The sequence below is a fragment of the Caretta caretta genome, chromosome 7 (assembly GCF_965140235.1).
Source record: "Caretta caretta isolate rCarCar2 chromosome 7, rCarCar1.hap1, whole genome shotgun sequence".
Classification (NCBI taxonomy): Eukaryota; Metazoa; Chordata; order Testudines; family Cheloniidae; genus Caretta; species Caretta caretta.
Window position 1 is genome coordinate 44,880,649 of NC_134212.1, and position 27,431 is coordinate 44,908,079.

General features: G+C 40.9%; 1 protein-coding gene across 4 annotated transcripts in view; it reads right to left on the minus strand.

Annotated features, from left to right (window-relative positions):
• The window catches only part of POC1A (POC1 centriolar protein A), a 111,426-nt gene that overhangs the window by 56,648 nt on the left and 27,347 nt on the right, over positions 1-27,431 (minus strand). For all 4 annotated transcript variants that reach the window (XM_048858088.2, XM_048858093.2, XM_048858091.2 and 1 more), the window contains 2 exons: positions 23,435-23,568; positions 1,223-1,291 (listed from right to left, as the gene is read on the minus strand). In XM_048858088.2, the coding sequence (XP_048714045.1) occupies positions 1,223-1,291; positions 23,435-23,568 (203 nt within the window). The remainder of the gene's footprint in view (positions 1-1,222; positions 1,292-23,434; positions 23,569-27,431) is intronic.

Below are 27,431 nucleotides of genomic sequence, written 5' to 3' on the forward strand. Positions count from 1 at the left end.
AATAACACCCCAGCTTCTTCAGAAAAAAAATCAATATTAGCAGAAAAGCCACACTACAGCCATCCTGCTATTTCTATTAATCTCTTTATAAACACAAAGAGTTAGGTAATTATTTCAAAAGCAAAACTACAAGTAAAACCTTAACAAAATTACCCCTTATTATTTAACAATGCAAGAAAAAGGGGGGCAAATAATCGGATCAGCATCTCAAAAGATGCTGTTTAAAGGCTAAAAAGAAAAAACACCTTATTGAAGTAGTAAAGTAACCTTTACAAAAAGACATGTTCCATTTCCTAGCAGTGCTTCAGGGGGCGGGGGAGAAATGGGAGGGGGGAGAAGAGGGGATGGGACAGAAACTATGTCATGAGTTGAGGGTAGAATTTTTTTTTCCTTAAGAGGATAACATTGAAGAAAGCAAGTAAGGAAGAAAGCAAGCCAATTCAAAGGGATTCAGATACATGGGGCTTAAATGTTGATATAAGCCTCATATAGACAACAGGGAGGAAAATAATCAGAAGCTATTATAAAGGAACATTAATAAGGAATATAGACCAACACAAAGAACATCAGAGAATGAAAACCTGCATAACAACTGTCACCTCGCCCCACCACAAATGCCTGCCTACTCAATCTCTCGAGCGGTCAGAGGAAAATGAGAGTGATATCCCACTGAAGGCAATAGCAAAACTTTAACAGAGCCAGAATTTCACCCCTGCAAGCCTTCTCAAACTGTTTGAATAATAACCCTTCCTCTGCTTCAGTTTATCCATGAGGAATGGGTATAATATTGACCTACCTCTTGGCGTGATACTTAGTGTATAGAGAGCTCTTTACCTTGAGTGGAAAGGTGATTTACAGTAAAGTGCCGATTGTCTGGGCACTCAAAAACTTCTCCTGTATGTAGTAACTATATTCTATTGGATTATTTTCTTCTATTTCCTCTTATATCTTGATTCACCTTACACATGCTCCAGAGGAGATACTCCATCTATAATTTCATTCCCTAACCTTAGACATACAACTTTCTCAATTTTAGCCAATTTTCAAATGCGATTATCTTAAAGGGTCATGCTAATTTATCCCCTCCTCCCCAAACTACATAGTTCCAAACACACTTGATTTTTCTGCATCATAATTAGACACATTTTCTGTTCACTCAGTTACATCAAGAATCTACAAAACAGAGTTTAGAGATGTCAGATTAGGCAGATACATCACACACCTGTTCATCTGACCCTCCAGAAGCAAAAAAGTCCCCAGTTCTTGAGAAGGCAACACAGGTAGCTGGCCCCTGTAAAACAAAAACATTTATAGATGAGAGCTACAATGCTGAGGTTCAAGAGTCTTCAGACAAAAAGTATTAGTATAATTTTAACTCAGTCAAAATCAAACACTTATTCCTCAATATAGATTGATAGGTGCTACTTTAGAGGTTACTAGAAGTTTCTCATTTACTTTTTAATTTAAAAGGAGTCTTGTGGCACCTTAGAGACTAACCAATTTATTTGTGCATAAGCTGTAGCTCACGAAAGCTTATGCTCAAATAAATTGGTTAGTCTCTAAGGTGCCACAAGTACTCCTTTTCTTTTTGCGAATACATACTAACACAGCTGTTACTCTGAAACCTGTTTTTAATTTAAGATACCCAGCTCCTCAATACCAAATAGCCAAGTGTAAAAAGAACTACAGTAGGTGTTTTAGTGAGAAGCGGTTAAGGACAATGTGTAAAATTTTCAAAAGTACTTAAATTAGTTTGAGCCAGATTTTCAAATGGTATTTAGGTACCCAAAGAGACCGCTTCTGAAAATCCCACTAGGCACTTATCTGCATCTTCAGGCACCTAAATGCCCCTAAAATCTGGCTTCTAGGCCACTTCAAAAACACCACCCCTCTTCTTTTAAGGAGTAATCCACCCTTTGTACCTCTCTCTATACATTCAAAATAATGTTTAAGTGATTTTAAAATACAGATTTACGAAAGTTTGGACTCCGAGGAGTCACCTAGTTTTTAGTCGCATACAAGTAAGAGACCAAGAAAGTTATCTTTCCTTGTCCTGAGTGTAATGGACTTCACTTCTTTTTCTAACTTCAATTTTAAACTTCAGTCCATTTCCTTCTCCCCCTTCATTTATTAAATCTGAGGGAGGGACTATTTTTAAACCCTTCAGTCTGCTTTCATTTTAAAATGGTCAATCCCCTCTTTTTTTGTGAAACTGGTACTTCTAGAAGTAGCACTTGGAGTTAGTGACCAAATACCAAAAGTATTAGTATAATTTTAACTCAGTCAAAATCAAACACTTATTCCTCAATATAGATTGATAGGTGCTACTTTAGAGGTTACTAGAAGTTTCTCATTTACTTTTTAATTTAAAAGGAGTACTTGTGGCACCTTAAAGACTAACCAATTTATTTGTGCATAAGCTGTAGCTCACGAAAGCTACAGTCTATTCTACAGTTTCCAAATAATGGTGGGGAGGAGGGAAGAGAGGCAGAGGATAAAAGAGAAGATCGTCAGCAACAGCAGGGAACTGTGAACATATACACGGTTACATTTTCAAAAGGTAAAAGGCTGACAGTAATGCAACCCCAAACATTCAAAAATCATGAATCAGCACCTCCACCCCAGAAAAAGAAATAATGATTAACTTTAAAAGTGACTTTGAAAAAGCATATCTAACTATTTTGACTCTATTTGCTTTCCAAGCCCTTAGAAGTCACATTTTCAAGCTTCTCCTCCCAAACTACAAGAACTAGACATTTTAAATAAAATGCCCACCAAGTTGAGATTCACACAATCATGTATCTGCAGGAGCTGGTGCTTTCAGAGACATCAAATATTGTGAGAACTGGTAATAATGGGATTGTAGCCCTCATCTGCTCAGATCAGTGAAGCACACAGAGCATACCAGAACATCCATCCAATTGTCTTTTTATCAGTTTTTTTTTCCCCAAACAAGACAGAGAAACCTGTTAATGACAGGTTTCAGAGTAACAGCCGTGTTAGTCTGTATTCGCAAAAAGAAAAGGAGTACTTGTGGCACCTTAGAGACTAACCAATTTATTTGAGCATGAGCTTTCGTGAGCTAAGCTCATGCTCAAATAAATTGGTTAGTCTCTAAGGTGCCACAAGTAAACCTGTTAATGTAAAATGGACATGTCTCAACTGATCTGTCCCTCTTAAATGTAACCCAATCTTCATGTTGTGTTACTGCATTTCTTCACTCCCTGCTATAAATGTGTAGCTGCAACTGGCATGAGGGAGGAGGCAGAAGGGACCAGTGTGGATGGGATGGAGAAAGGATGGATGATTAGGATTGTGCATGCAGCCTGAGGTGGGGATAGCCCAGTGCTTCTCTGCCAAGATGTCAGCAGGTGAAGGGTATTCAGTGATGCAATCTCAATTCTCCAGTGCACCAAGTTACTAGTACTACAGCATGATCTTGGTGTGCTAATGTCTCTGTGCTGAATCACCGGGATCTCCCTGTACTCCTCCCCCACACTGCACTGCAGAAACCCTGTGTGACCCTAAAGCCCCAGTCAATCCACCATGCCAGAGTCCCACTCATGCAGAGCTCCATCTCTCCTTTGGAGCCCACTTCTCCCATCCCCACTACCCAGCCTGCCTCCCAAGGCGCTTTGTGCTGAGCAGAGCAAACAGAAGGGAGGCAGGCTGGCAGGCAGCGTCAGGAAACAGCAGTAGCTGATAAATCTGAGCAGCTCCCTCAGCTAATATTTGCATAGTTCTGGTCAATATTCCAAAACGAGGAAATAACTTGTGTTTCATTTTAAAAGTGCAACAGCAGCTTGTGTCAGATGTCATCAGAGCAATTTTCTAAGTAGTCTGGGACAGTGGTTAGTGAGAGGAACCCACAGAAGCCTGAGGAACACAGCAACATTTCAACAAGGGAGCATTTCTAAAATCAGTTTCCTCTGCAGAAGTCAGTAAATATTATACTAAAAGAGCTACAAAGAAAAGAGTCACTGTGTCAAACTTGGAAACTAAGTGTAATCATTAAAGAAAGAGGAAATTTTTGCTTTAAGTACAAATCTCATGTCTACAGTGCCCTGACCAGACCAAAATCCACATTGAGAGTCAGACGGTGTTAAGTCTACCCATTATGAGTTGTGCAAGAATTTTCCCCCACAACACAGTGTAGGGAAATGCATAATGATTACCGCAGTTTTCCTTATCACCATTACGTTTATAGAGGCAGACAACTTCAGCATCCTTGAAGTCCAGTGGCACTGATTCTTGCTCCCAGATAATGTGGAAGAGCCATGTTAGATGTCTTGCAGTATGGTAGTCACCCTGCTTACAGATCTCTGCTGGACTGTCACCTGATGCAGGTGCTTTTCCTTGTGACATCCCTGCTTGACTGCTGTTATTGTCTCATAAAATAGGGGACTAGTGCAAGCTCTGCTTGTAATGGGCATTGTAGAAGAGGATTAACTGCTTTCCTGGAAATGTTGGAAGCATGACTGAGAAGTAAACTTAAAAAAAAAAAACTGTCCATCCATTTGGAGCAAAGATGTGATCTTTTTATGGTGGTCGTCAACTTCACTAAAGTTTTTGACTCTGTAAATCATGAAGGACGCTGGTGTCTTTTGCTCATCTCTGGATGCCCTCTAATGTTCCTTTCTGTCATTTAGTCCTTCCATGATGAGATGAGAGCCAGAATAGTGGAAAATGGTAAGATATGTGTCACATTGCCTGGAGTGGCTCACAATCAAGTGCGCCATGCTCAGGGCAGACTGTCAAAAAGCAGGACAGATACCCCAACTTGGTTGTATGTTCTAGAATTAGATTTCACCTATCTGGTAACAAATGTGAAATCCCAAAGTACTATAATAGTCTTATAATGGAGTCACAGACAGTCCCCTTGGACACTCCAGTCTATCTTGCCACCCAGGAAAGCTAGACTATGTGATAAATGATCACTTACACCAAAGATCACAATATTCAGGCTACTCCCAGTCTCAAGGAACCAGTCACTTACCCCAGGTCAATTTGTACCTTAGATCTCACACCAAAGACAATGCTTATAGCCAATCCTGTACTAAGCTAACTAAAGGTTTATTAACTAGGAAAAAGAAATGAGAGTTATTTACATGTTAAAGCAAGCAAGCATATATACGCAAATGAGTTTCAGTCTGTAATTCAAAAGGTGACTGTTGTAGTCATCTCAATTCAAAATATCTTTCAGGGCTAAACCATACCAAGCTGTACGGGGGTCTCTTTGCTTATGTTTAGGAATCTTTCCTCCTCATAGTCCAGACAGCATAGAAGAGATTCAGTTTCTCCTTGTCAGCGATTTTTATCCCCTCCACTCCAGAGCTAAAACTGATGAGATGAGTTCATGCATAGGTCTCTCCTTCCTGGATGGAGTTAGCAGTGCAGTCAGTCAACAGGGCTTCTGTCCTTTGATGCTATACAATACCTCAGTTGCCTTCAATGGGACATCTGGTATGCAGGACAAGCACTTTACCTTAATTAATGCTTTTTGTTTGGCGAGTTTGTACCCAATTACAGAGGTTTACAATGCAAACACTCAATGTAACTTTATACCATGGGCTACAGAGGTTATAAGAGATCAATACATGCAGTGTCCTACAAGCATCATATAAAAGTCTAAACACTAAACACACTCTTTTCAACTTAAGGTCTATTATCTATTTTGATTACACTAACACACAGGTAAGCAAGACTGGTTTCCAGCTCTGCATTTGTAAGTGTTCAGTGAGACCCGGGGCCTTGGAATGAGCTCGCACCTGATGTGCCAGTCACCATCAAATCCCTTTCCTGACACCAACAACTCCAAACAAGGTTGCGTACTGGCTTCCACTCTTTTCTATCCTTTGTTTGGCTATGCTCATGGATGCATTTCATGACGTTCAGGACTCTCTCCTCAGGCCCTATGATACCAGCACTCCCAGCTATCTCCGAGACACCACTGACTTCCTGAGGAAACTACAATCCCTTGATGATCTTCCAGAAAACACCATCCTAGCCACTATGGATGTAGAAGCCCTCTACACTAACGTTCCACACAAAGATGGACTGCAAGACATCAGGAATAGCATCCCCAATACCATCACGGCAAACCTGGTGGCTGAACTTTGTGACTTTGTCCTCATCCACAACTACTTCAGATTTGGGGACAATTTATACCTTCAAGTATCAGTGGGACTGCTATGGGTACCCGCATGGCCCCTCAATATGCCAACTTTTTTATGGCTGACTTAGAACAACGCTTCCTCAGCTCTCATCCCATTATGCCCCTACTCTACTTGCGCTACATTGATAACATCTTCATCATCTGGACCCATAGGAAGGAGGCCCTTGAGGAATTCCACCAAGATTTCAATGATTTCCACCCTACCATCAACCTCAGCCTCGGCCAGTCCACACAAGAGATCCACTTCCTCGACACTACAGTGCTAATAAGCAATGGTCACATAAACACCACCCTATACTGGAAACCTACTGACCGCTATACTTACCTACATGCCTCCAGCTTCCATCCAGGACACATCACATGATCCATTCTCTACAGCCAAGCTCTAATATACAGCCGCATTTGCAACAATCCCTCAGACAGAGACAAATACCTACAGGATCTCTATCAAGCATTCTTAAAACTGCAATACCCACCTGGTGAAGTGAAGAAACAGATTAACAGAGCCAGAAGGGTACCGAGAAGTCACCTACTACAAGACAGGCCCAACAAAGAAAGTAACAAAATGCCACTAGCCGTCACCTACAGCCCCTAACTAAAACCTCTCCAGCGCATCCAGGGGGGAGAGATAGCTCAGTGGTTTGAGCACTGGCCTGCCAAACCCAGGGTTGTGAGTTCAATCCTTGAGGGGGCCATTTAGGGATCTGGGGCAAAAATTGGGGATTGGTCCTGCTCTGAGCAGGTAGTTGGACTAGATGACCTCCTGAGGTCCCTTCCAACCCTGATATTCTATGATTCTATGATCATCAAGGATCTACAACCAATCCTGAAGGACAACCCATCACTCTCAGATCTTGGGAGACAGGCCAGTCCTCACTTACAGACAGCCCACCAACCTGAAACAAATACTCACCAGCAACTACACACCACACCACAGAAACACTAACCCAGGAACCAATCCCTGTAGCAAACCCCAGTGCCAACTCTGTCCACATATCTATTCAAGGGACACGATCATAGGACCAAACCACATCCGCCACACCATCCGGGGCTCGTTCACCTGCACATCTACCGATGTGATATATGCCATCATGTGCCAGCAATGCCCCTCTGCCATGTACATTGGCCAAACCGGACAGTCTCTACACAAAAGAATAAATCGACACAAATCTGACAGCAGGAATCATAACATTCAAAAACCAGTAGGAGAACATTTCAATCTCTCTGGTCACTCAATAACAGATCTCAAAGTGGCAATTCTTCAACAACAAAAAAACTTCAAAAACAGACTCCAACGTGAAGCTGCAGAACTGGAATTAATTTGCAAACTAGATACCATCAGATTAGGCCTGAATAAAGATGGGAGTGGTTGGGTCATTGCAAAACCTAAACTTAATTTCTCCAATACTGATTTCTCCCTACTGTTACTCACACCTTCTTGTCAACTGTCCGTAATGGGCCACTCTCTTACTACTTCAAAAGAGATTTCTACTCCCTTGGTATCCTGCTGTTAATTGATTTATCTCGTTAGACTGACCTAACACTTGGTAAAGCAACCCACATCCTTTCATGTATTTATACCTGCTCCTGTATCTTTTACTTCATACATCCGATGAAGTGAGCTGTAGCTCACGAAAGCTTATGCCCAAATAAATCTGTTAGTCTCTAAGGTGCCACAAGGACTCCTCATTTTTTTTTTTAAAAAAAAAAACAGAGTGAAAGTTACTTCTGCTACTTGCTTTAGATTTAGAGTCTCTAGGAACACATAGACCAAGGGTAGTTCACAAGTACAAGGTACAGACTGTCTTATAACTTTTATTAAAAAGTTACAATTAAAGTTATTACCCAAATATATAGAAATACTATACAAACCTATACACAAGTTACAAATATAGTTATGCTCACATCCTTAACAACAGTGTTTGGGTCTGATAGGTCGCTCATAGTTTGATCAACAGAGGAGGGATGGTTCCTGCTGGAGTCTCCCTTAGGGAGCTCAATTTTCCCGTTATGGGCATCTCCTTATTATAGGATGATTCTGTCTAAACCTACATTCTGTACATGCCCATAAAAGGGTCAACCCTCTTTTTTCTTATTGCTTGGTGTTCCCTGGAAACTTAAGAGACCCCAATTTTCTATAGGCTGTGTAAATTCCCTTTAGTCTCATTGGCACTGACGCACAATCTGTATCCTGTGGTTAAGACACATTTCGGAGACAGATGCACCTTTACAGTATTTTTATGATCTAATCTTAATCTTCTGGGTAATTTTGCACACTACCACCACTTGGTACCTTTCCTGCCCCACCCCCCCTAATCTTCAGGCATCGGGTTATTTTTCAGTCATTGTCTTATGTCATCATTTCTGGTCTCCAAGGCCTAAAATAGCCAAGCTAAATCTTGCAGGCCTCGGCCTACCAGTTCTTGCATTTCAGCTTGTCTTACTTATGTCTAATACATGATTCTTCTAAATACTGATCAATCTTATATTTTTATAATCCTACAAATTAACTCTAACATACAATGATTATATATGACAAATGCTGATTAAATATAACATCACACAATAAATGAATAATAAACTAAAATCATTGGCTACACAGGTCTGTGGAGAATTTTTGCTACCCAGGGAGTATGCTATCACAGAATGCCACAATTGAGGAGATTATCCATCACATAGCCAAGTCCAGCTCTGCATTTGGAATGCTCTCATACCCTTATGGAATGATAGTGGCATCAAAACAAGGAGTAAGCAAAATGTCTACCAGGCAGGCATGCCTCAATGCTTCTGTATTGTGGAGAGATACGGATAACATACCAGGAGTCAATTCTTTTAGACTTTAAATAGTCTTAACTAGTCTTCCACTGAAGTAGTGGTTGAATAGAAGTGCAATACTATTCACGCAGGTTTAAACATCTGGTTTAAAGTATTTTCACAAACATTTAAGAAGTACACAGTCTCAAAAGGATTAGGCAGACACTTATATGCAATAAAGCAGAGTTAGGAAATACTTATCTAAGTACAGACGCAATAGACAAACTGTTCTATTAGGAATAAATAGTGGAGAATACCGGGAATGAAATATTATGACAGACACTAAACAATTACTTTGCAGCATGCTTCAATAAGTGTATATGGCTGAGCTTCTGTCTAAGTGTGAATCAGGTTTCCAGAGACTGCAGATGACTAAGGCTTTTGGGAAAGTTAATTTAACAAGTAAAAACTTACATAGAGAACACAAAATGTATACTTTGACTGAAGTAGAGTTTGAGTAATCTTGCTATGTTACTTCAGGTCACACTACACCCAGACAGGCAGACAAGCAGCTTTTCATTATCCTTAATCAAGTTAAGGGGATGTGCTACTTTAATAGCACTGAACTTATTTTGCCAAAAATCAAGCCATGTCCCTTTACCCAGTTCCCCTTCTTCCTCTGATGTGCTTAGAAAACAACATACATTGAACCTTACAAATAAATATAGGCCAGATAAATTGCTGTGGTAAACCACTAAGCTCATCTGTTTGTTGTCAGACAGACAACTGCTGCTACTTGCACCCACATTTCTTTGTCCATGCAAATACACAGGCACAAGATTATACCTGCACAAGTGGAGGCTATGAATGTCCTGAGATCCCAGGACATCTGTCCATCCCTGGTTTTAAGGGGCCTAAACCTCCTGCTAACTCCTGCTAATTCCTTCAGAGGACAAATCCAATGACCCCATGGAAGGATTTGAAATGAGTTCTTAAAACAACTTTCTTGTAGTATAAATCACCTCTTAATGGAGAGGTCTTGCCAGGATTTGACTTGGTGGTTCCAATTTCTATATGTTTGTACAGGACTTAGCACAATTAGAGGCCAACCAGTGTTGGCAATACGGACTATTAACACATAGTACTAGTACTCCCATGCGTCGGGACCCCAAAGTGAGTTGCAATCCCTTTTTAATGGGGTCACCATGGCTAGTGTTAGACTTGCTGGGGCCCAGAGCCAAAGCCCACGCCCCCCTGCCCAAAGCCCAAGGGCTTCAGCCTTGGGCAGCAGGGCTCAGGTTACAAGCCCCACCCTGCCCACACTGAAGCCATGGGACTTTGGCCCCCCGCCTGGAACGGAAGGGCTTGGGTGGACTCAGGTTTCGGTCTCCCCTCCTTGGGTCAGAAGGGGGTCATGGTGCAATGAAGTTTGAGAACCCCTGTAGTAGTCCAACTATCCCTGCAGCTGTCTCTCCCCCAAAAAAGAGAATATTCATACATGCGTGGCCAGTGTGTAGTTTTCCCCCTGCCTTCTCCATATTAAGAACTGCTAAGCTCTCAATTACTACCACGCGCTCTCAAGAAGAGAGATTCTAAATAGAACAAACCAACCAGAAATGATGCAAGTGTGAAACATACAATCTGCTTGGAAAAAATCTAAATACTGGTGCAATACTGTTGAAGGATATGACATTTTTAAAATAAACAAGTAAGTCTTACAAAGAAAGATCAACATTTTGTAAGATTATAATCCTCCAAGTATTACGTACTGCATCTGAAGTTAACACCTTTCTAATGCAAGTTCCATTGTGAACAGCCTGACTGTAACAGGTGGGAAAAAGACAGACAGAAATTTACATCAGACAAGCTATTCACAATCAAGACCAACCCAGAAGTCTAAGCTGTAGAACTATTGTTCTTTAAATGATTTTATCGGTCACTAAATATTTGAGTATATTCAGGTAATTTAGCATGCTACAAAATCACTTCAAACACACAATGTAACCAGAAGAACAGCACCTACCATATGCCAGAGGAAAATGGAGATTCAATAGGATGTACATGGACTAAAAATAGAACCGGATATAAAAGAATACACGTGTGTACAAATGGAAAGAACAAGGGGAACAGACAGGTCAATAGATACAACACGCTTAATTTGTTGACATGAAACAACAAACAAAAGAAACACTGTTGCCTAGGCTTTGCCTAAATATTCTCCCTGTAAAGAAGAATGGCATCTGAGATTAAGAAGCAGTCAGACAACGTGTATATTTTGGGATTAGTAGAATCTTTTATAAGTTTTTTACACTCTCTCAATTGTTTTAGTACTACAAATTGAAACTTAAAAAAAAAAGTGTTTGAAGTATACCTGTGAGGATGAAAAAGTGAGAGCAAGCCACCTCTGTTCAAGTAACATCACACTGTCCAAGTCTCAGGCAGGTCTTTAAACTTCCTAGTTTGCACCATTACTCAAATCTTTGGGACTGCAACAGATCTCTAGCAGATAACTTTGTCCATCCTTCTGTACTTTGGCAGGAATGCCTTTTGTTATTATTACTAGTAGTATTATTGTAGCACCAAGAAGCTCTAATCATCAACCAGGACCACTCTGTGCTAGGTGTTGTACAAACACAGAACAAAAGACCGTCCCCTGCTCCAGACAGCTTACAGTCTATATATAAGACAAGAAATGACGGATGCACAGAGACTCTTAGGAGAGTACGAGACAATATTGGTTAGTATCATAAGCTGTGGTCTGCCTATATTAGCAGGCTAACCATTACCAAGGTTTTTGTAGGTATCATGTTCAAAGGAGACTAAGGAGGGTTTTAAAAGTGGATAAGGAGTTAGTTTTGCAGATGTTTACAGTGAGGTCCTTCCAAGAGTGAAGGGCAGATTGGGAGAAAGGACAAAGATGCTCATTTGAAAATTTAACAAGTGGGAAACGGAGGCAGCATCGTGGGCTGATCAGAGATAGAAGTCAACATGTCGACAGAGAAGAGAGGTAGTGTGGAAACAGGCTGTGAAGGGTATTGAAAGAAAAAAACAAGCTGATTATGTCTGGCGCGATAGAGAAGGTGGAAACCTGTGAAAGAATACAAAGAAGAGGGTGACAGCCAAAGTGATGGGCTAGGAAAGTGATCTTTGCGGCAGCAGGAGCAGCATTCTGAAATTTCTGTTTTGTTTAAATGGCTGGTAAATAAGCTGTGCTGAATGGAATGTATATTCCTGTTTTTGTGTCTTTTTGTAACTCAAGGTTTTGCCTCGAGGGATTCTCTATGTTTTGAATCTGTTTACCCTGTAAGGTATTTACCATCCTGATTTTACAGAGCTGATTCTTTTACTTTTTCTTTAATTAAAATTCTTCTTTTAAGATCCTGATTGCTTTTTCATTGTTCTTAAGATCCAAGGATTTGGGTCTGTGTTCACCTATGCAAACTGGTGAGGATTTTTATCAAGCCTTCCCCAGGAAAAGTGGGTAGGGCTTGGGTGGATATTTTTTTGGGGGGAGACGTCTCCAAGTGGGCTCTTTCCCTGTTCTTTGTTTAACATGCTTGGTGGTGGCAGCACAGGGCTCAAGGACAAAGCAAAGTTTGTACCTTGAGGAAGGTTTTTAACCTAAACTGCTAAGAATAAGCTTGAGGGTTTTTCATGCAGGTCCCCACATCTGTACCCTAGAGTTCAGAGTGGGGAAGGAACCTTGACAGAAGGGTATTGAAAGAAAAAAACAAGCTGATTATGTCTGGCGCAATAGAGAAGGTGGAAACCTGTGAAAGAATACAAAGAAGAGGGTGACAGCCAAAGTGATGGGTTAGGAAAGTGATCTTTGCAGCAGCAGTAGCAGTATTCTGAATGAATATGGGAGGGCCAAGACTGCATTTGTCAAGACCAGAGAGAACAATGTTGCAGTAATCAAGTCACAGGACAAGGAGAGCCTTGACGAGAGTTTCAGCGGCACAGATGGATAAGAAAGGCCGTATCTTAGAGATGTGATGCAGAAAGATTCTGCAAGACTTAGACATAGCCTGGATGTGAGGACCTGGAGAGAATCATAGAATCATAGAATATAAGGGTTGGAAGGGACCCCAGAAGGTCATCTAGTCCAACCCCCTGCTCGAAGCAGGACCAATTCCCAGTTAAATCATCCCAGCCAGGGCTTTGTCAAGCCTGACCTTAAAAATCTCTAAGGAAGGAGATTCTACCACCTCCCTAGGTAACGCATTCCAGTGTTTCGCCACCCTCTTAGTGAAAAAGTTTTTTCGAATATCCAATCTAAACCTCCCCCACTGCAACTTGAGACCATTACTCCTCGTTCTGTCATCTAAACAGGCTAAACAATCCCAGCTCCCTCAGCCTCTCCTCATAACTCATGTGGTTCCAGACCCCTAATCATTTTTGTTGCCCTTCGCTGGACTCTCTCCAATTTATCCACATCCTTCTTGAAGTGTGGGGCCCAAAACTGGACACAGTACTCCAGATGAGGCCTCACCAATGTCGAATAGAGGGGAACGATCACGTCCCTCGATCTGCTCGCTATGCCCCTACTTATACATCCCAAAATGCCATTGGCCTTCTTGGCAACAAGGGCACACTGCTGACTCATATCCAGAGGTCTGGGTCAAAGATGACACGCAGGCTGCAGGCCTGCATGACAGGCAAGATGGTGGTGTTGTCCACAGTGATCAACAAAGGAACAGGAAAGCAGGCGGTGGTGGGGAATTAAGAGCTCTGTTTTAGCCATGTTGAACTTGAGCTGCTAGACACCCACACGCAGATGTCAGACAGACAGAGAGATCCTGAGATTTTAGTTTCAACAGGTGACAGGTCCAGAGTAGAGAGGCAGATCTGTGAATTGCCAGCATAGCCAGGGTAGCTGAACTTGCATTTGCAGATGAGATCACCTAGAGATTATAGAGGGAGAAGAGAAGGTGACCAAACAGAACCCTGTGGAACTCCAAGGAAAGTTGGGGAAGAGGTGAGGGGGGACATGCCAAAAAACAATAAGAGGTAGGAGGAAAATGAGGAGAGAACAGAGTTATGGAAACCAAGGGAGCCAAAGATTTCAAGAAGAGCATAGTTGACAGTGCAGACAGGTCAAGGATTATGAGAATGAAATGCTGGTTCTGAGTTTGGCTAGGAAGCGATCATAAGAAACTTTAGTGACAGCTGTTTCAGTGAGGTACAAGGAGTGCAAGCTGAATTAGAGTGGTTCTAGGATGGAACTGAGGGAAAGGAACTCTAGATAACTATTTTAAACTGCATGCTCTGAGCTTAGAGATGAAGAAGGCAGATGGGGTGGTAGTTGGAGAGGCAATTAAGGTCACGGATGGGTTTGGGGTTTGTTTTAAGATAGGAGAGACTTGTATTGAGGAGAAAAGTCACAAGAGCGGGAGCTTAAGGAGACAAGTAAGGGAAGGTGAGAGTGGGCACATGGGAGATCAGGAAATGGGATCAGATAACTGGGCCAAATGTAGGGGTTAGACAAGGAGAGCAGATGAGAAACTTCTACATTAGTTACAGGGAAGAAGGGGGAAGAAACCTGTAGGAGAGGAAGACAAGACAAGCCGAGGGAAAAGGGAAGGTCACATCACATTTGCCCATTTTCTCTTGGAAGAAGTCAGTGAGATCCTGTTCAGAAAGAAGTGGAAGCAGGAAGAGGGAAGGGTTTAAGGAGTGAGTCACAGGTGGCTAAAAGGCAGCTGGCATTGCATATGTGAGATTCAATCTATTTGGTTAACTAGGGCATTGGCAGGCTTGAAGTAGAGAACAAATTTATAGTGGAGAAATCAGCATGGTCCCTGGATTTCCACCACAGATTCTCTTTAGCATGACAGGAAGAGTGGAGGAAGGATATTGGGTATGAGCAAGGGCTGGGGTTTTGCAGGAAGACCTTGTGACGGGAGAGGGGGGCAAAAAGAATCAAGGGTGGAAGAGAGTGAAGCATGGATAGAATCAACCGCCATATCAATAGAAAAAAGGGAAGAGAGGCAGGCCGGCAGGCAGAAGGCTTAGAGCAGACAAGAAGTCATTAATGCTTATCAGAGTGGATAAAAAACATTTATTTAAATTATAAGTTTGTCTTTTTAAAATAAACTTATTTAATGCTAATTCTGAATTTAATACAAAATATGTTAATGCTTAAAATTATAATTTAGTTATAAATGTGAAACATGTTTTGATAAAAGAAGTTTATGTATCCAAAACATTTAAGGTTGTTTTCTTTAATAAAAAAATTTTTATATGCTGTTTTGTGTATTTGTTTAAATTCTGGTTACTATCCTAATGCAGCTTGACACAAAACATAAGCAAAAAGTTATTTCGTAAATAAGCAATATATCATTCATTTTCTAACATTCTAACAATGTAGAATAAGAATCTGAAAATATTAAGCTATATAATTGCTTAAAAATGTATAGAGTTATAGCATACCATCCTATGTTGCAAAAAGGTGTACCAATCTAGTGTAAAGGCTCTAATTAGTTGTAAATCAACATGTTTTAATTGTTATACTGTAGAACCTCAGAATTACGAACACCTCAGGAATGGAGGTTGTTTGTAACTCTGAAATGTTCGTAACTATGAACAAAATGTTAGGGCTGTCCTTTCAAAAGTTTACAACTGAACAGTGACTTAATAAAGCTTTGAAACTTTACTATGCAGAAGGAAAATGCTGCTTTTAATCATCTTAATTTAAATGAAACAAGAACAGAAACCGTTTCCTTACTTTGTCAAAAACAATTAAATTTTCTCTTTTTTTAGCAGCTTACGTTTAACACAGTACTGTAGTCTGCACTGTATTTCCTTTTTTTTTCCCAGTCTCTGCTGCTGCCTCATTGCATACTTCCAGTTCCAAATGAGGTCTGCAGTTGACTAGTCAGTTTGTAACTCTGGTGCTCATAACTCTGAGGTTCTACTATATTAACCAATAAGAATGCACTTTTCTTTTAAAAAATAAAGGAAGTACAAATGGAAATGTTGATTAAAATCAATTTTTTTTAAATCAAGGCTTTCCACCTGGTGATTTATATTTCTGATTTAAAAAATTGCCTTGATTTAAAATGAATCCATCCTAATGCTAACGGGGTGGGTGTCATAGAAAGGCCACGTGACTGGGCATGAAAGTGGGAGTTTATGGGCAATGCTGAAAGACCAGATGATGGTCAAAGACATAGCACTCAGCAACAGTGAGAGATAGGGGTCTGCTTAATGGACACCAAGTGAAGCACATGGCCCTCTTGGCAAGAAAGTGAGTTGAATCAGGGTAGGAGCGGTGCAGCAGGTCCCACTATGAGGCAGCTAGGACACATTGCCCCAGGGAGTGGGAAGAAGACTATTGTAAGCCTTTCAGAATAGAATAATGTCTTACTGAACCTTGAAAGTCTTCATTAATGGAGATTCCAGAGCCCCAGGTAGGAGAAGACTCTATTGTTTAGTGGATATTGGAGTTAGAGTTTTTCTTAATACTTAACCTACTTAACCCTGAGGTCTTGCAAGCTCACTCCTTTTTGGTTGCAGCTTCCTGTCCTCTTTGCACCACCCCTTTATGTATTTGTAGAGTTATGTCTCCCCTCAATCATTTCATCCAGACTCCCCTCCCTCTTGCATTCCTTGCACATGCAGAACTCCTAGAGCAGGGGTTCTCAAACTTCATTTCATGACTCCCTTATGACAACAAAAATTACTTCACAACTCCTAAAGGTTGTGAAGTAATTTGGCAGGGGGGCCAAAACTGAAGCTCAAGGGCTTCAGCCCCAAGCAGGGGGCCTGCAACCTGAGCCCCGCCACCCAGAGTGAAAGCCCTCGGACTTTGGCTTCAGCCCAGGGCAGTGAGGCTCGGGCTTCAGCCCTGGGCCCGGGCACCAGTCCTGGCAACTCCATTCAAAAGGAGTCCCGACCCACTTTGGGATCCATTGTCCTAGAGACTTCATGAGGAGCAAAGCATGTACGATCAGGCCCGTAGCCATTAAGGAAAAAAAGTCAGCCTTACAAGTTCTGCACTCACCACCTCCTATTACTAAAAGGAGTCAGGGAATGGATTTCTTGATGATTACCTGTTCTGCATTCCCTCTGGGGTACCTGGCACTGGCCACTGTCGGAAGACAGGATACTGGGTTAGATGGACCTTTCATCTGACCCAGTATGGCCATTCTCAATTACCCATCTGTATTTTGAAAATATTCCTATGTATTATTTGTTATACATGACTATGAATACTTCTATATAAACACTTGCATAATATGGTTCAATTTGTGACACTGCAGAGGAAACCAAGGTAAATCTCTGCCATAGATACCATTTATTTTTTAATTACTGAATGTATGGTGGAATACATTATGTCATTTCTTTGACAGAAAGCAGTTCAGCAAACAGTAATGTTTTCCACAACAGGAGTAATATACAAGCTTTAAAAAAAAAGGCATAGTTAGAGGCGGCAATTGTTTTAAACATATTATCTTCACTAAGTATTTTACTATTAAAAGGTAAAATAGTACTATTTGTGGTAGCGGTCAGTTACACAGTAAACATACCCGTTAGGTACTGTAAGTTGCCATTTAGCACCACCACACCCTTTTATAGTGATTTTGCTCACAGAGAGTCTGAACGTTACAAATGCTGCTGCTGCTAAGTCTTAAAACATTCAGTTTATAAAAAGACACCACCGTAACCTGGGACTCTCATGAATCAGAGACCCAAAATTTAACTTAGGTTCTATCATCTGTTAATAGGATTTGTGCTTTTATTTCCTCCCTCCTGGACCAGTCCACACAAGAGATCCACTTCCTAGACACTACAGTGCAAATAAGTGATGGTCACATAAACACCACCCTATACCGGAAACCTACTGACCGCTATACTTACCTACATGCCTCCAGTTTCCATCCAGGACACATCACACGATCCATTGTCTACAGCCAAGCCCTAAGATACAACTGAATTTGCTCCAATCCATCAGACAGAGACAAACACTTACAAGATCTTTATCAAGCATTCTTAAAACTACAATACCTACCTGGGGAAGTAAGGAAACAGACTGACAGAGCGAGACGGGTACCCAGAAATCACCTACTACAGGACAGGCCCTACAAGGAAAATAACAGAACACCACTGGCCATCACATACAGCCCCCAGCTAAAACCTCTCCAGCACACTATCAACGATCTACAACCTATCCTGGAAAATGATCCTCACTCTCACAGACCTTGGGAGACAGGCCAGTCCTCGCTTACAGACAACCCCGCAACCTGAAGCAAATACTCACCAGCAACCACACACCACACCACAGAAACACTAACCCAGGAACCAATCCCTGTAGCAAACCTCGTTGCCTACTGTGTCCCCATATCTACTCTAGCGACACCATCAGAGGACCCAACCACATCAGCCAAAGGCTCATTCACCTGCATGTCTACTAATGTTATATATGCCATCATGTGCCAGCAATGCCCCTCTGCCATGTACATTGGCCAAACCGGACAGCCCCTATGTAAAAGAATAAATGGACACAAATCGGACATCAGGAATGGTAACACACAAAAGCCAGTGGGAGAACACTTTAATCTTCCTGGACATTCTGTAACAGATTTGAAAGTAGCTGTACTTGAACAAAAAAACTTCAGAAACAGACTTCAGAGAGAAACAGCAGAACTAAAACTCATTTGCAAATTTAACACCATTAATTTGGGCTTGAATAGGGACCGGGAGTGGCTGGCTCATTACAGAAGCAGCTTTGTCTCTCCTGGAATTGACACCTCCTCATCTATTGTTGGGAGTGGACTACATCCACCCTGATCGAATTGGCCCTGTCAACACTGGCTTTCCACTTGTGAGGTAACTCCCTTCTCTCCATGTGTCAGTATATTTATGTCTGCATCTGTAACTTTCACTCCATGCATCTGAAGAAGCAAGGTTTTTACCCACGAAAGCTTATGCTCAAATATATCTGTTAGTCTTTAAGGTGCCACCGAACTCCTTGTTGTTTTTGTGGATACAGACTAACACAGCTATCCCCTGATATTTTTCTCTTACTATGTCAGCTCAAAAATGGCTTGGTCTGGAAATCTGAAGTTCTGTTTTGTTACCTGCAATGAGAACTATTGTGCAGATATTTTTAGAATAGTTGGGAAGTCAATTTTGGAGAAAGTCACTCACTGTAAAACTTCCAAAACTTTTCATAACCTGACAGAGATTATGAATTCCTGTGTTTAAGCTTTCGTTAACAAGACAGCTTCTAGCTCTTTTTGTTAAAGATAAATAGAAAAGGAATGCTGATCACGGGTGGCAGTTCACCAAGTTAACCTTACCCTCAAAGTCATTCAGTTATTCATGGGCCTCCTGCACCATTCTCCTCCACATCCAGGAAGGAAAACATGTCAGCCACCAGAGCTGCCTGGTAGAGTTCCTGCTCCTGACTGAGAGCATCTATGCACACCCTTCCTACCATAAAAGGAGCAGATGGGGGAATCCTAGACCTAATCTTCAATTCTGTAACTCCTTCAGTGATGCTACTAAAAGACACCATGACCCACCAGTCCTTGAGCCAATGCCATTTTCCTTTCCACAGAGGTAACTGCATACTACAGTGCCTCAGCAGCAAAGTCATTTTCCACCCATTTATCCACTGACAACCAGTTGAGTAGTGGATAAGGAAGATGTAGTGGCAGAAATTCACCCTACTGATGGGTGAACACATGATGGCATGATATTTAATCCCTTCTGTCAGGGGATGAGTGGTATTGGCAAAGACAATTACTTCTTTAAAAATGTAGAGGTAAGAAGCCATTACACACCTAAATTATCTTGTCATGGGAAAAACATTTAGATGACTTCAGGTCACAGTTACTAAAAAGAGCATGTATACCAATAAAAAAAGTACATAAATACTTACAAGATACTTCTTCACTGGCTTTTTGACAACAATTAATTTAAAAAAAAAAGTTTAAAAATAGAAAAATAAAAGCCTCCACTTACTATATTTCAAGTGGTATCTAAAAATTTCACTACTTATAAGACCACTATACACAGACACACATGCATCTACCTCAACCCTTCTCCACACACACCGAAAGCCTGGAACTGCATGCAAATTTGATGCTGTCCTCTCTCTATATTTTGACAGCAGATAGCGGAGTAGCACATCCATATGCTGATACACCTGTTTAAAGTGTCTTACAGTTTTAGTCAGTGAAGTGGAGAGTTTCTATAGTTTTACCACTTATCAATCAGGTGGGTAGAAGGTGAGGATTATATGGCCAAAATTAAGGTTGCTTGCAGAATCTTAACTCTGCATTTTTTGGACTCCTATTTATAAATATAACAATACTAATGTTTTACGTAACCATTTGCTTACAATGTCTACTCTGTTAATGAAGTTGTCTGGAAGTAGTCATTAGAACCTTCAGATAAAGTATACATACAGTGTACATATTTACATTTTTCTAATGACTACCCAAGAATGACTTATAAAGGTCCTGTAACATTCTGTTCCTGTATGATGAACAAATATCAATGGTGGGCCTGCACACCAAGTCTCATTTGTATGAAAGTGAGTGAAAGTATTTCACAACTTGAAGCACTTAAAAACGTGCAGCTACAGCATGATATTTTGCAGCTGCAAGATGTCAGCTCAGAGCTACGAACTCCAGTCTCTCTGATGATCCTTCTGGTATGAGAGGCCAGCTCCATTATAATTAAAGACAGCAATATAAACTTGGCAAGTCTCCCTATTTAAACTAGAGCTAAATCAGCCAGTAACACAAATTCCTTGCACTCCAACAGTTGCGTCAAAGCACGTTTGAAGGAACTCAAATCTTTCTTCTTGAAATTTTCACTTACGAATAACTGTCCCAGAACAGCAATCAGCTGTCAGAAGAACCACCAAATCTGGACCAGGTATATTCTCCCACACAAACTCACAAGTCAAGAATGTCTTCAGAACAAGCTGTTCATCTGAGTAACTAATATTTCTACAATCTCGCTCATTTTTTTTAAAAAAAAAATATATATACATATATTTGTCTTTTAACACTTCATTTTCAACTACAGTGGCACGGACTGAGGAGATGCCATCAGAGGTGTGACTGCAGCACATGCAGACATCACCGAGCTAGCTTTGAGCTAGCTAGTTCCGGTACCAAAAGCAAAGAAGCCACAGCAGCAGCAGACGGCAGCATGGACTAGCTGTCCAAGTACATACCCAGGGTCCCAGGCAGAGCTGAAAAGCTCATGCTGTCATGGCTTCACGGCTACTGTTACTTAAGCTAATTAGATCAAAACTAGCTTGGATAGGTGTACACTTGCTGCATCTCCCTGTCACTGGGGCAGTACAGACAGCTGTGTTAAGGTTAGAGAGGAAGTGGTAAAGACACAATACATATCACATACACACTTTCTGGGGGGTGAAAAAGTTACATTAAATCAGCCTCTAAATCAACACAGCAGATTTTATAAGGTTGCAGAAGTCAACCCAGGGCCAGAACAGGTCTGTTGAACCAGGCCCTAAGTTAATATACTACTAAGATTGCACAAGAATGTTTGATTTTTTTAGAAAAAATGCTCTCTCTCATCCCCACCTCCTTCCATTACTCCCTAACTGGAGGAACTAGCGTGTTGCAAAGCAGATTATAGCAGTCCGTCACTGCAGAAGAGTTTTCAGCTGTTGCTAATACAACGTAACAAGGAATGCCGGAATCCAGCAGATGATGAGCGGCAGGTCTGATTGACCTAAACCAGACTCAAAACTGAGTGACTTGTATGTCTGTGTCCATATGTATCCAATGCAAAATGGTCAGTCCCATATCTGACTAGCTGATTCAAGAACAGTCTAGTCATTTTTTTAAAATATAGGATCAATCCACACAAATCTACTTATGAAGTCTCCTCTAGTATTGCACAATGCAATACTCAGCTATTCACTACTTTTTCAGATCTGGAACTACTCCAGGCCAAGGTCAAATTCTCTCCTTTATGCAACCACACGGTGGGGAAGAGGGAGGCAGAAAGAAGAAAAAAACAAAGAGAGAGAGAAAGTGTGTGTGTAGAAATCAGGCTCAGACTCCTAATAAATAAGTTCATCACATACTAAAAAGACACGCCCCCTCTCTATGCTTCCCCCTTCTCCTGCTCTCAAACTAGGACTCACTATAAGAGGCACACAGTCCTCACTCTCCACTACCTAGGCCCTCTTTGGTGGTATAGTGGTGAGCACAGCTGCCTTTGAAGCGGTTCACCTGGGTTCGATTCCCAGCCAATGCAATGGGCGGGGGGAGGAATAGCTTAGTGGTTTGAGCATTGGCCTGCTAAACCAAGGGTTGTGAGCTCAATCCTTGAGGGGGCCATTTAGGGATCTGGGGCAAAAATTGGGGATTGATCCTGCTTTGAGCAGGGGGTTGGACTAGATGACCTCCAGAGGTCCCTTCCAACCCTGATATTCTCTGATTCTTCCAGTAAATTATTAATGCCCTTGCTCCCCTTAAGTGTTAAGTATGAAAGAAAACGGGGTGTGTGTCTGTGTGTATTTTTTTACATGTCCTGTATTTAGTGGATAGCTTGTTTTTGTATTTCATGTAACTCACCCCAGTATACAGCTTCAGGCTAGGGTTTTCAAAATGGGGCCTACAAGAGTTGAGCTTCCAAGTGGGGCTACAAAAGCCCAAAGCCCTTTGACTTTGGAAGTCCCAGCCCTCAGCCAATAAGGACACTGTTGGGTTAAAATTTAAATCGTCACTATCATCATCTTGCAAAATAATATTTTAGAACTTGTTTACTTTTCATTATTCATGCCTTTGCTGCCTCACTCAGCTTGGACAGTAAAATTAGACTATTTATTTAGATTTAACATTTAAAAAAACACAAGAGCTCCAAGCACTCTGAATATAATTAGACCTACCAACAACAAAACACCCAGCAGCATAAATACTAGAATACAAATAAGTTAATTCTGCCAATCAGGAATATTACATAATCAAATGAAGATAATTTATCTTCGGCAGCTGCCAAAATGGGAAGACTCCAGAAAAGCTCTCACCCCCAAATCACGCCCAGGAACATACCCCTCCTCCTTCCCAGAAACCCTATAAGACAAAGTAACTAGTCTGTGTATAGAGCCATTTTCCAATATTGATCCCTATGTATGAGCACTTTTTATTTCAGTAGCTGACTCTGAAGGAAAGATTGTTTTACAAAGCAAGTTCTCACAATTTAAAAACAATTTTAAAGCCAAATTTGGATCTGAGGTGTATACTGTCTCCCTTTTTTCCTTGCTTATGAAAACAGTACATTAGATTAATAAGTTACATTTCTTGTCATGTTTTCTCAATATTTCCTCCACCCCCCCCCCCGATGAAATTTCAGGTTTAATTAAAAATCTGATCAAGGAACCTTAAGAGTTATAGGCCAAGAGAATTGAAGCCTAACACTCGACTCAGCATCATTTCTCTGTCCATCTGCTGAGTCCACGTGCTTTATGCATTACTTTACGAAAGTAATAGTGAAGATTCTCCTCACCTGATGACCATGAAGAGTATACAGCAGCCTTCCTTCTAGTAAATCCAGAATTTTAAGGGTTGAATCATTGGAGGCAGTAATGAGGTAGTTTCCAGAGGGGTGAAAGGAAAGACAATTTACCACAGCACTGTGTACTAGAGGAGAAAAAAAAATACATACACACACATACATCCAACATCTGAAACCAATTTACACAGTAAGTTGTCCCCTCCTCCTGCCCCCCCCCCCCACAAAAAAAAAAAGGTGCAGGCACTTTCCAAAACTCTGTTATAATGTGTTTAATGTGTTTTCTGATCATAATTTTCACATTATGCAGGAACTCTTTTCAAAGCATTTTACAATGAGGGTCATATCTTCAGGCCTGGAGAAGGGTAAGTTTTGCCAGTTACTCCAGAGCCCGGTTTGGCCCTATGCATTTTAGGTTTAAACCAGAAGTTTGAACTGTACACCAAGGTCTTCTCTTACCAACAAAAAGGGAACATTTTTCCACTGAGGCTCTACTTTTCTCAGATTCTAAGCCATCTTAAAATGAAGACAAAACATCAAAGCCAGAATCTCAGGGAGAATGTTAAGTAACACTTTTGTGAAAAACTACGGAAAGTGATTTTGTTTTGACTTGCCACTTGTGTCAAAATTTTGTCTTCCTCCAAAATCTGCAGTCTTAGTTTAAGATACTTTGTAAGAGAAGTACCAGCCAGCTTGAAAACATATGTTTGATAGCAGCCCTATTTGAAGGTCTAGCATGAGATGTCTTTATAGTTTCAACAAAACTCACCAGGACATGAAAGTTTGTTAAAACAGTAAAGTAGTATTTTGGGATTTTTAATTTTGAAAACATGCATATCCAGAGATACAAGCCTTTCTACATGGGGGCAGAGCTTAAGAGTGGTACTTGGAAGAGTTTAAAAAAAAAATTTACAGGAAAAGTCTGAATTAATCTTCTGAATAGCATCTTTTTCAAACCTCTGCAACAAAATGATCTCCTTATATTTATGTATTATAGCATAAATATGCTATTGAGCATGTCTATCTGTGGGAACATATAGTACTTCACATAACGTACAAATGCTTATGCATATGTGATGTTACAGGATACTAGTAAACACCACTTAAACATGTTTTGAACATGAAGTCAAATTTATCTCTTAGTTACATTATCTAGCTTCAAAATGTTCTAGCGCCTTGAATTTATGCTTTATTATAAAAAGAGCCAGACAACATTCTTATTTTTATTTCAATCCAAGTTGCACATTAAACTTACCTAGTCTTACTACAAACCGCAGATAGAATTTTAAAAGCACGTAACATCTTGCATTAGATTATGAAATCTGAAATAATCTTGTTGAGTTGTAACACAGAATGTAGATATTTCCCCTTAAACATTACTAACAGCTCTCACATCATCAACAATTCTTAAAGTGTCTTTTAAAAAAGAGGCCCAACTGTACAAAAAAAAGATTCTTAATCCAACCCAGGTAACCTGGAAATGATTACTGCCTCAGGTAAACACTTAACTTCACATGTAATTGAAATAATGAATTTAATTCCATCATGTATATATTTTCCCAACTGATGGGCAGTGGGGGGAAAAAAACCCGCAAATATTTCTAGAGACAGAAATTCATCCAGAGATCAAAAATGGAACAAGGTTTTTACTATAGATATATTTTATTTTGGCTCATGTCACAAGAATAGGAATGTTAGTGCAGGAACCCATCACAATGGGATAAAATTTCACCAAGTAATAATTTTCTACTGCTAATGAAATGTATATAGCCTCCTGTTGTAGTGGCCAAGCAAGGTACTAACAAACTTCAACAGGACTTTATTTTTTAAAGTGGAAACCTCTTTTCCAAGCTGCTGTTGCACCATCAGTAGCTCTCCCTCAGCCTCTTCAACTCCTCCCCCTCCTTCCTGTTTCCTGTCCTTTCAGACTCCCAACAGCCAGTGCTCTCAATTCTAATAATTACAAGCAACATCTAAACAACACATTCCCTCCTCTCTTGAGAAACTCTCCCAATTACAATAAACGTTGTTCTAACCACAGGAACAAATAGGAAACCAAGCACTATATTGTTAACAGAATTATTACACTAAAAACACTATAGACACTAGGTAACATAGTCTCTAGTCCAGACAGGTGGTCGTCTGGGTCTGAAAGGCCATCTCTCAAGCCCCGGTTCCAGTGCAATGTCTTGTTGGTTTGATACTATGGTGAAGTCATCCCATGCAGACTGGGTGTTGGCATAATCTCCTCTTGGTGCATAAGCAGGTGCAAGATAAGAAGCATCCCATATCACCCATCAGAAAGTCGATCAGTGTAAGGTCCCTTCTTCGCCATGATTTTAAGAGGAGCTGTGAATTTATGAATTCCCCTTTGCATAAAATTCCAGGTTTTTGTATTCTAACAAAGGAACCACACTGAAACTTTGGTTCCTTAGCACCCCGCTGCTTGTCTGTGAAAGCCTTATACTTCGCTTGGTTCTGTTCAACTATTTTTCTCATATCATCCTCGGTTGGGGCATCAGGTCGTGCCTTTAACAATCCAGCAATGTTCAGTTTAGTATTCATCCGTTTCCCATGCAGTAACTCTGCGGGTGATCTTCGCATTGTGGCATGTCGTGTAGCCCGGTATGCTTGCAAGAAATCAGTAGTGAAGGTTATCCACAATCTCCCTTCCAGTTTTGCAAACTCTCTTTCAAACTTCTGTTCAACCGTTCCATTTCCCCATTGGCTTGAGGGTAGTATAGGGATGACCTTCTGTGTAAAAATGTTCCTCTCTCCTAGAAAAGTTTCAAACTCCAAGGAAGTACATTGACTACCATTATCTGAAACCAGTTCTTTGGGGTTCCCTTCCCTGCTAAAAACTGAAGAGAAGAGCTTAATTACTGTAGCAGAAGAGATTTGCGATGTAAATGCTACCTCAGACCATTTACTGAACTATTCTATTAAGGTGATGGCATAACAACAGTCAATTGGAACAGTATCAAAGGGTCCTACAATGTCAATTGCCACTTTTTCCCATGCAGATTCAGGAAGAAGAACAGGCTGTAATGGAGGGGTACATGTCACTGCTGTCTTATCATGGATTTGGCAAGTGACACAGAATTTTATGAGTGCGTCAGTTTGAGAGTCCATCCCTGGCCACCAATACAGATCCCATAGTCGTCATTTGGTTCTGACAATTCCTTGATGAGTATTGTGTGCCAGGTGTATGAGTTTTGACTGTAATTCTTCTGGCACAAGTAGCCGGTGTGTACCTCATAGCACACAGCCATCGAGAAAAGAAAGTTCACCCCGAACTCTAAAATAAGGCAGCAAAACTGGGTCAAGGTTTTTAGGGTGACTGGGCCGTCTGTCAGAAATTCCCATAGTTTTTGTTGAATTGGACACGCTGAACAAGCAGCTTGAAATTGTTCTCTTGTAACTGCAGTAAGAGTGCTTGTAATAAGTGCAACTACTACACCCTCATCCTCCGGTGGATCATCTGGTGAAGGCAAAGGCAGGCGAGAAAGGCAATCAGCTACCACATTTTGGTTTCCAGGTTTATATTCCAGTTCATAATTGAAAGAGTAGTCTTGCAGACCATCTAGTAATACGATATCCTGCTCTTCCCAGTTCTTTCGTGGTGAGCAACGTCAAAGGGCCATGGTCTGTGCGCAACTTGAACATGCGGCCCCACAGGTAAGTTCTCCATTTTTCAGTAGCCCAGACACAAGCAAGTGCTTCTTTTTCGACTGTAGAATATTTCCTCTCGGCATTACTTAGTGTCCTTGAAGAAAATGCAACAGTCCTCTCTGTGCTGTCCTCATGAAGCTGCGTGAGGACAGCCCCAAGTCCATAATCAGAAGTATCAGTAGTTACAATTGTGGGCAAGACAGGACTGAATAGTGCAAGTACTGGACTATGTACAATCAAGTCTTTCACCGTTTCGAAACTAGCTTGTGCATCCGTTGTCCACACTAAGGTTGAACTTCCCCGTAATAATTCTCGTAAC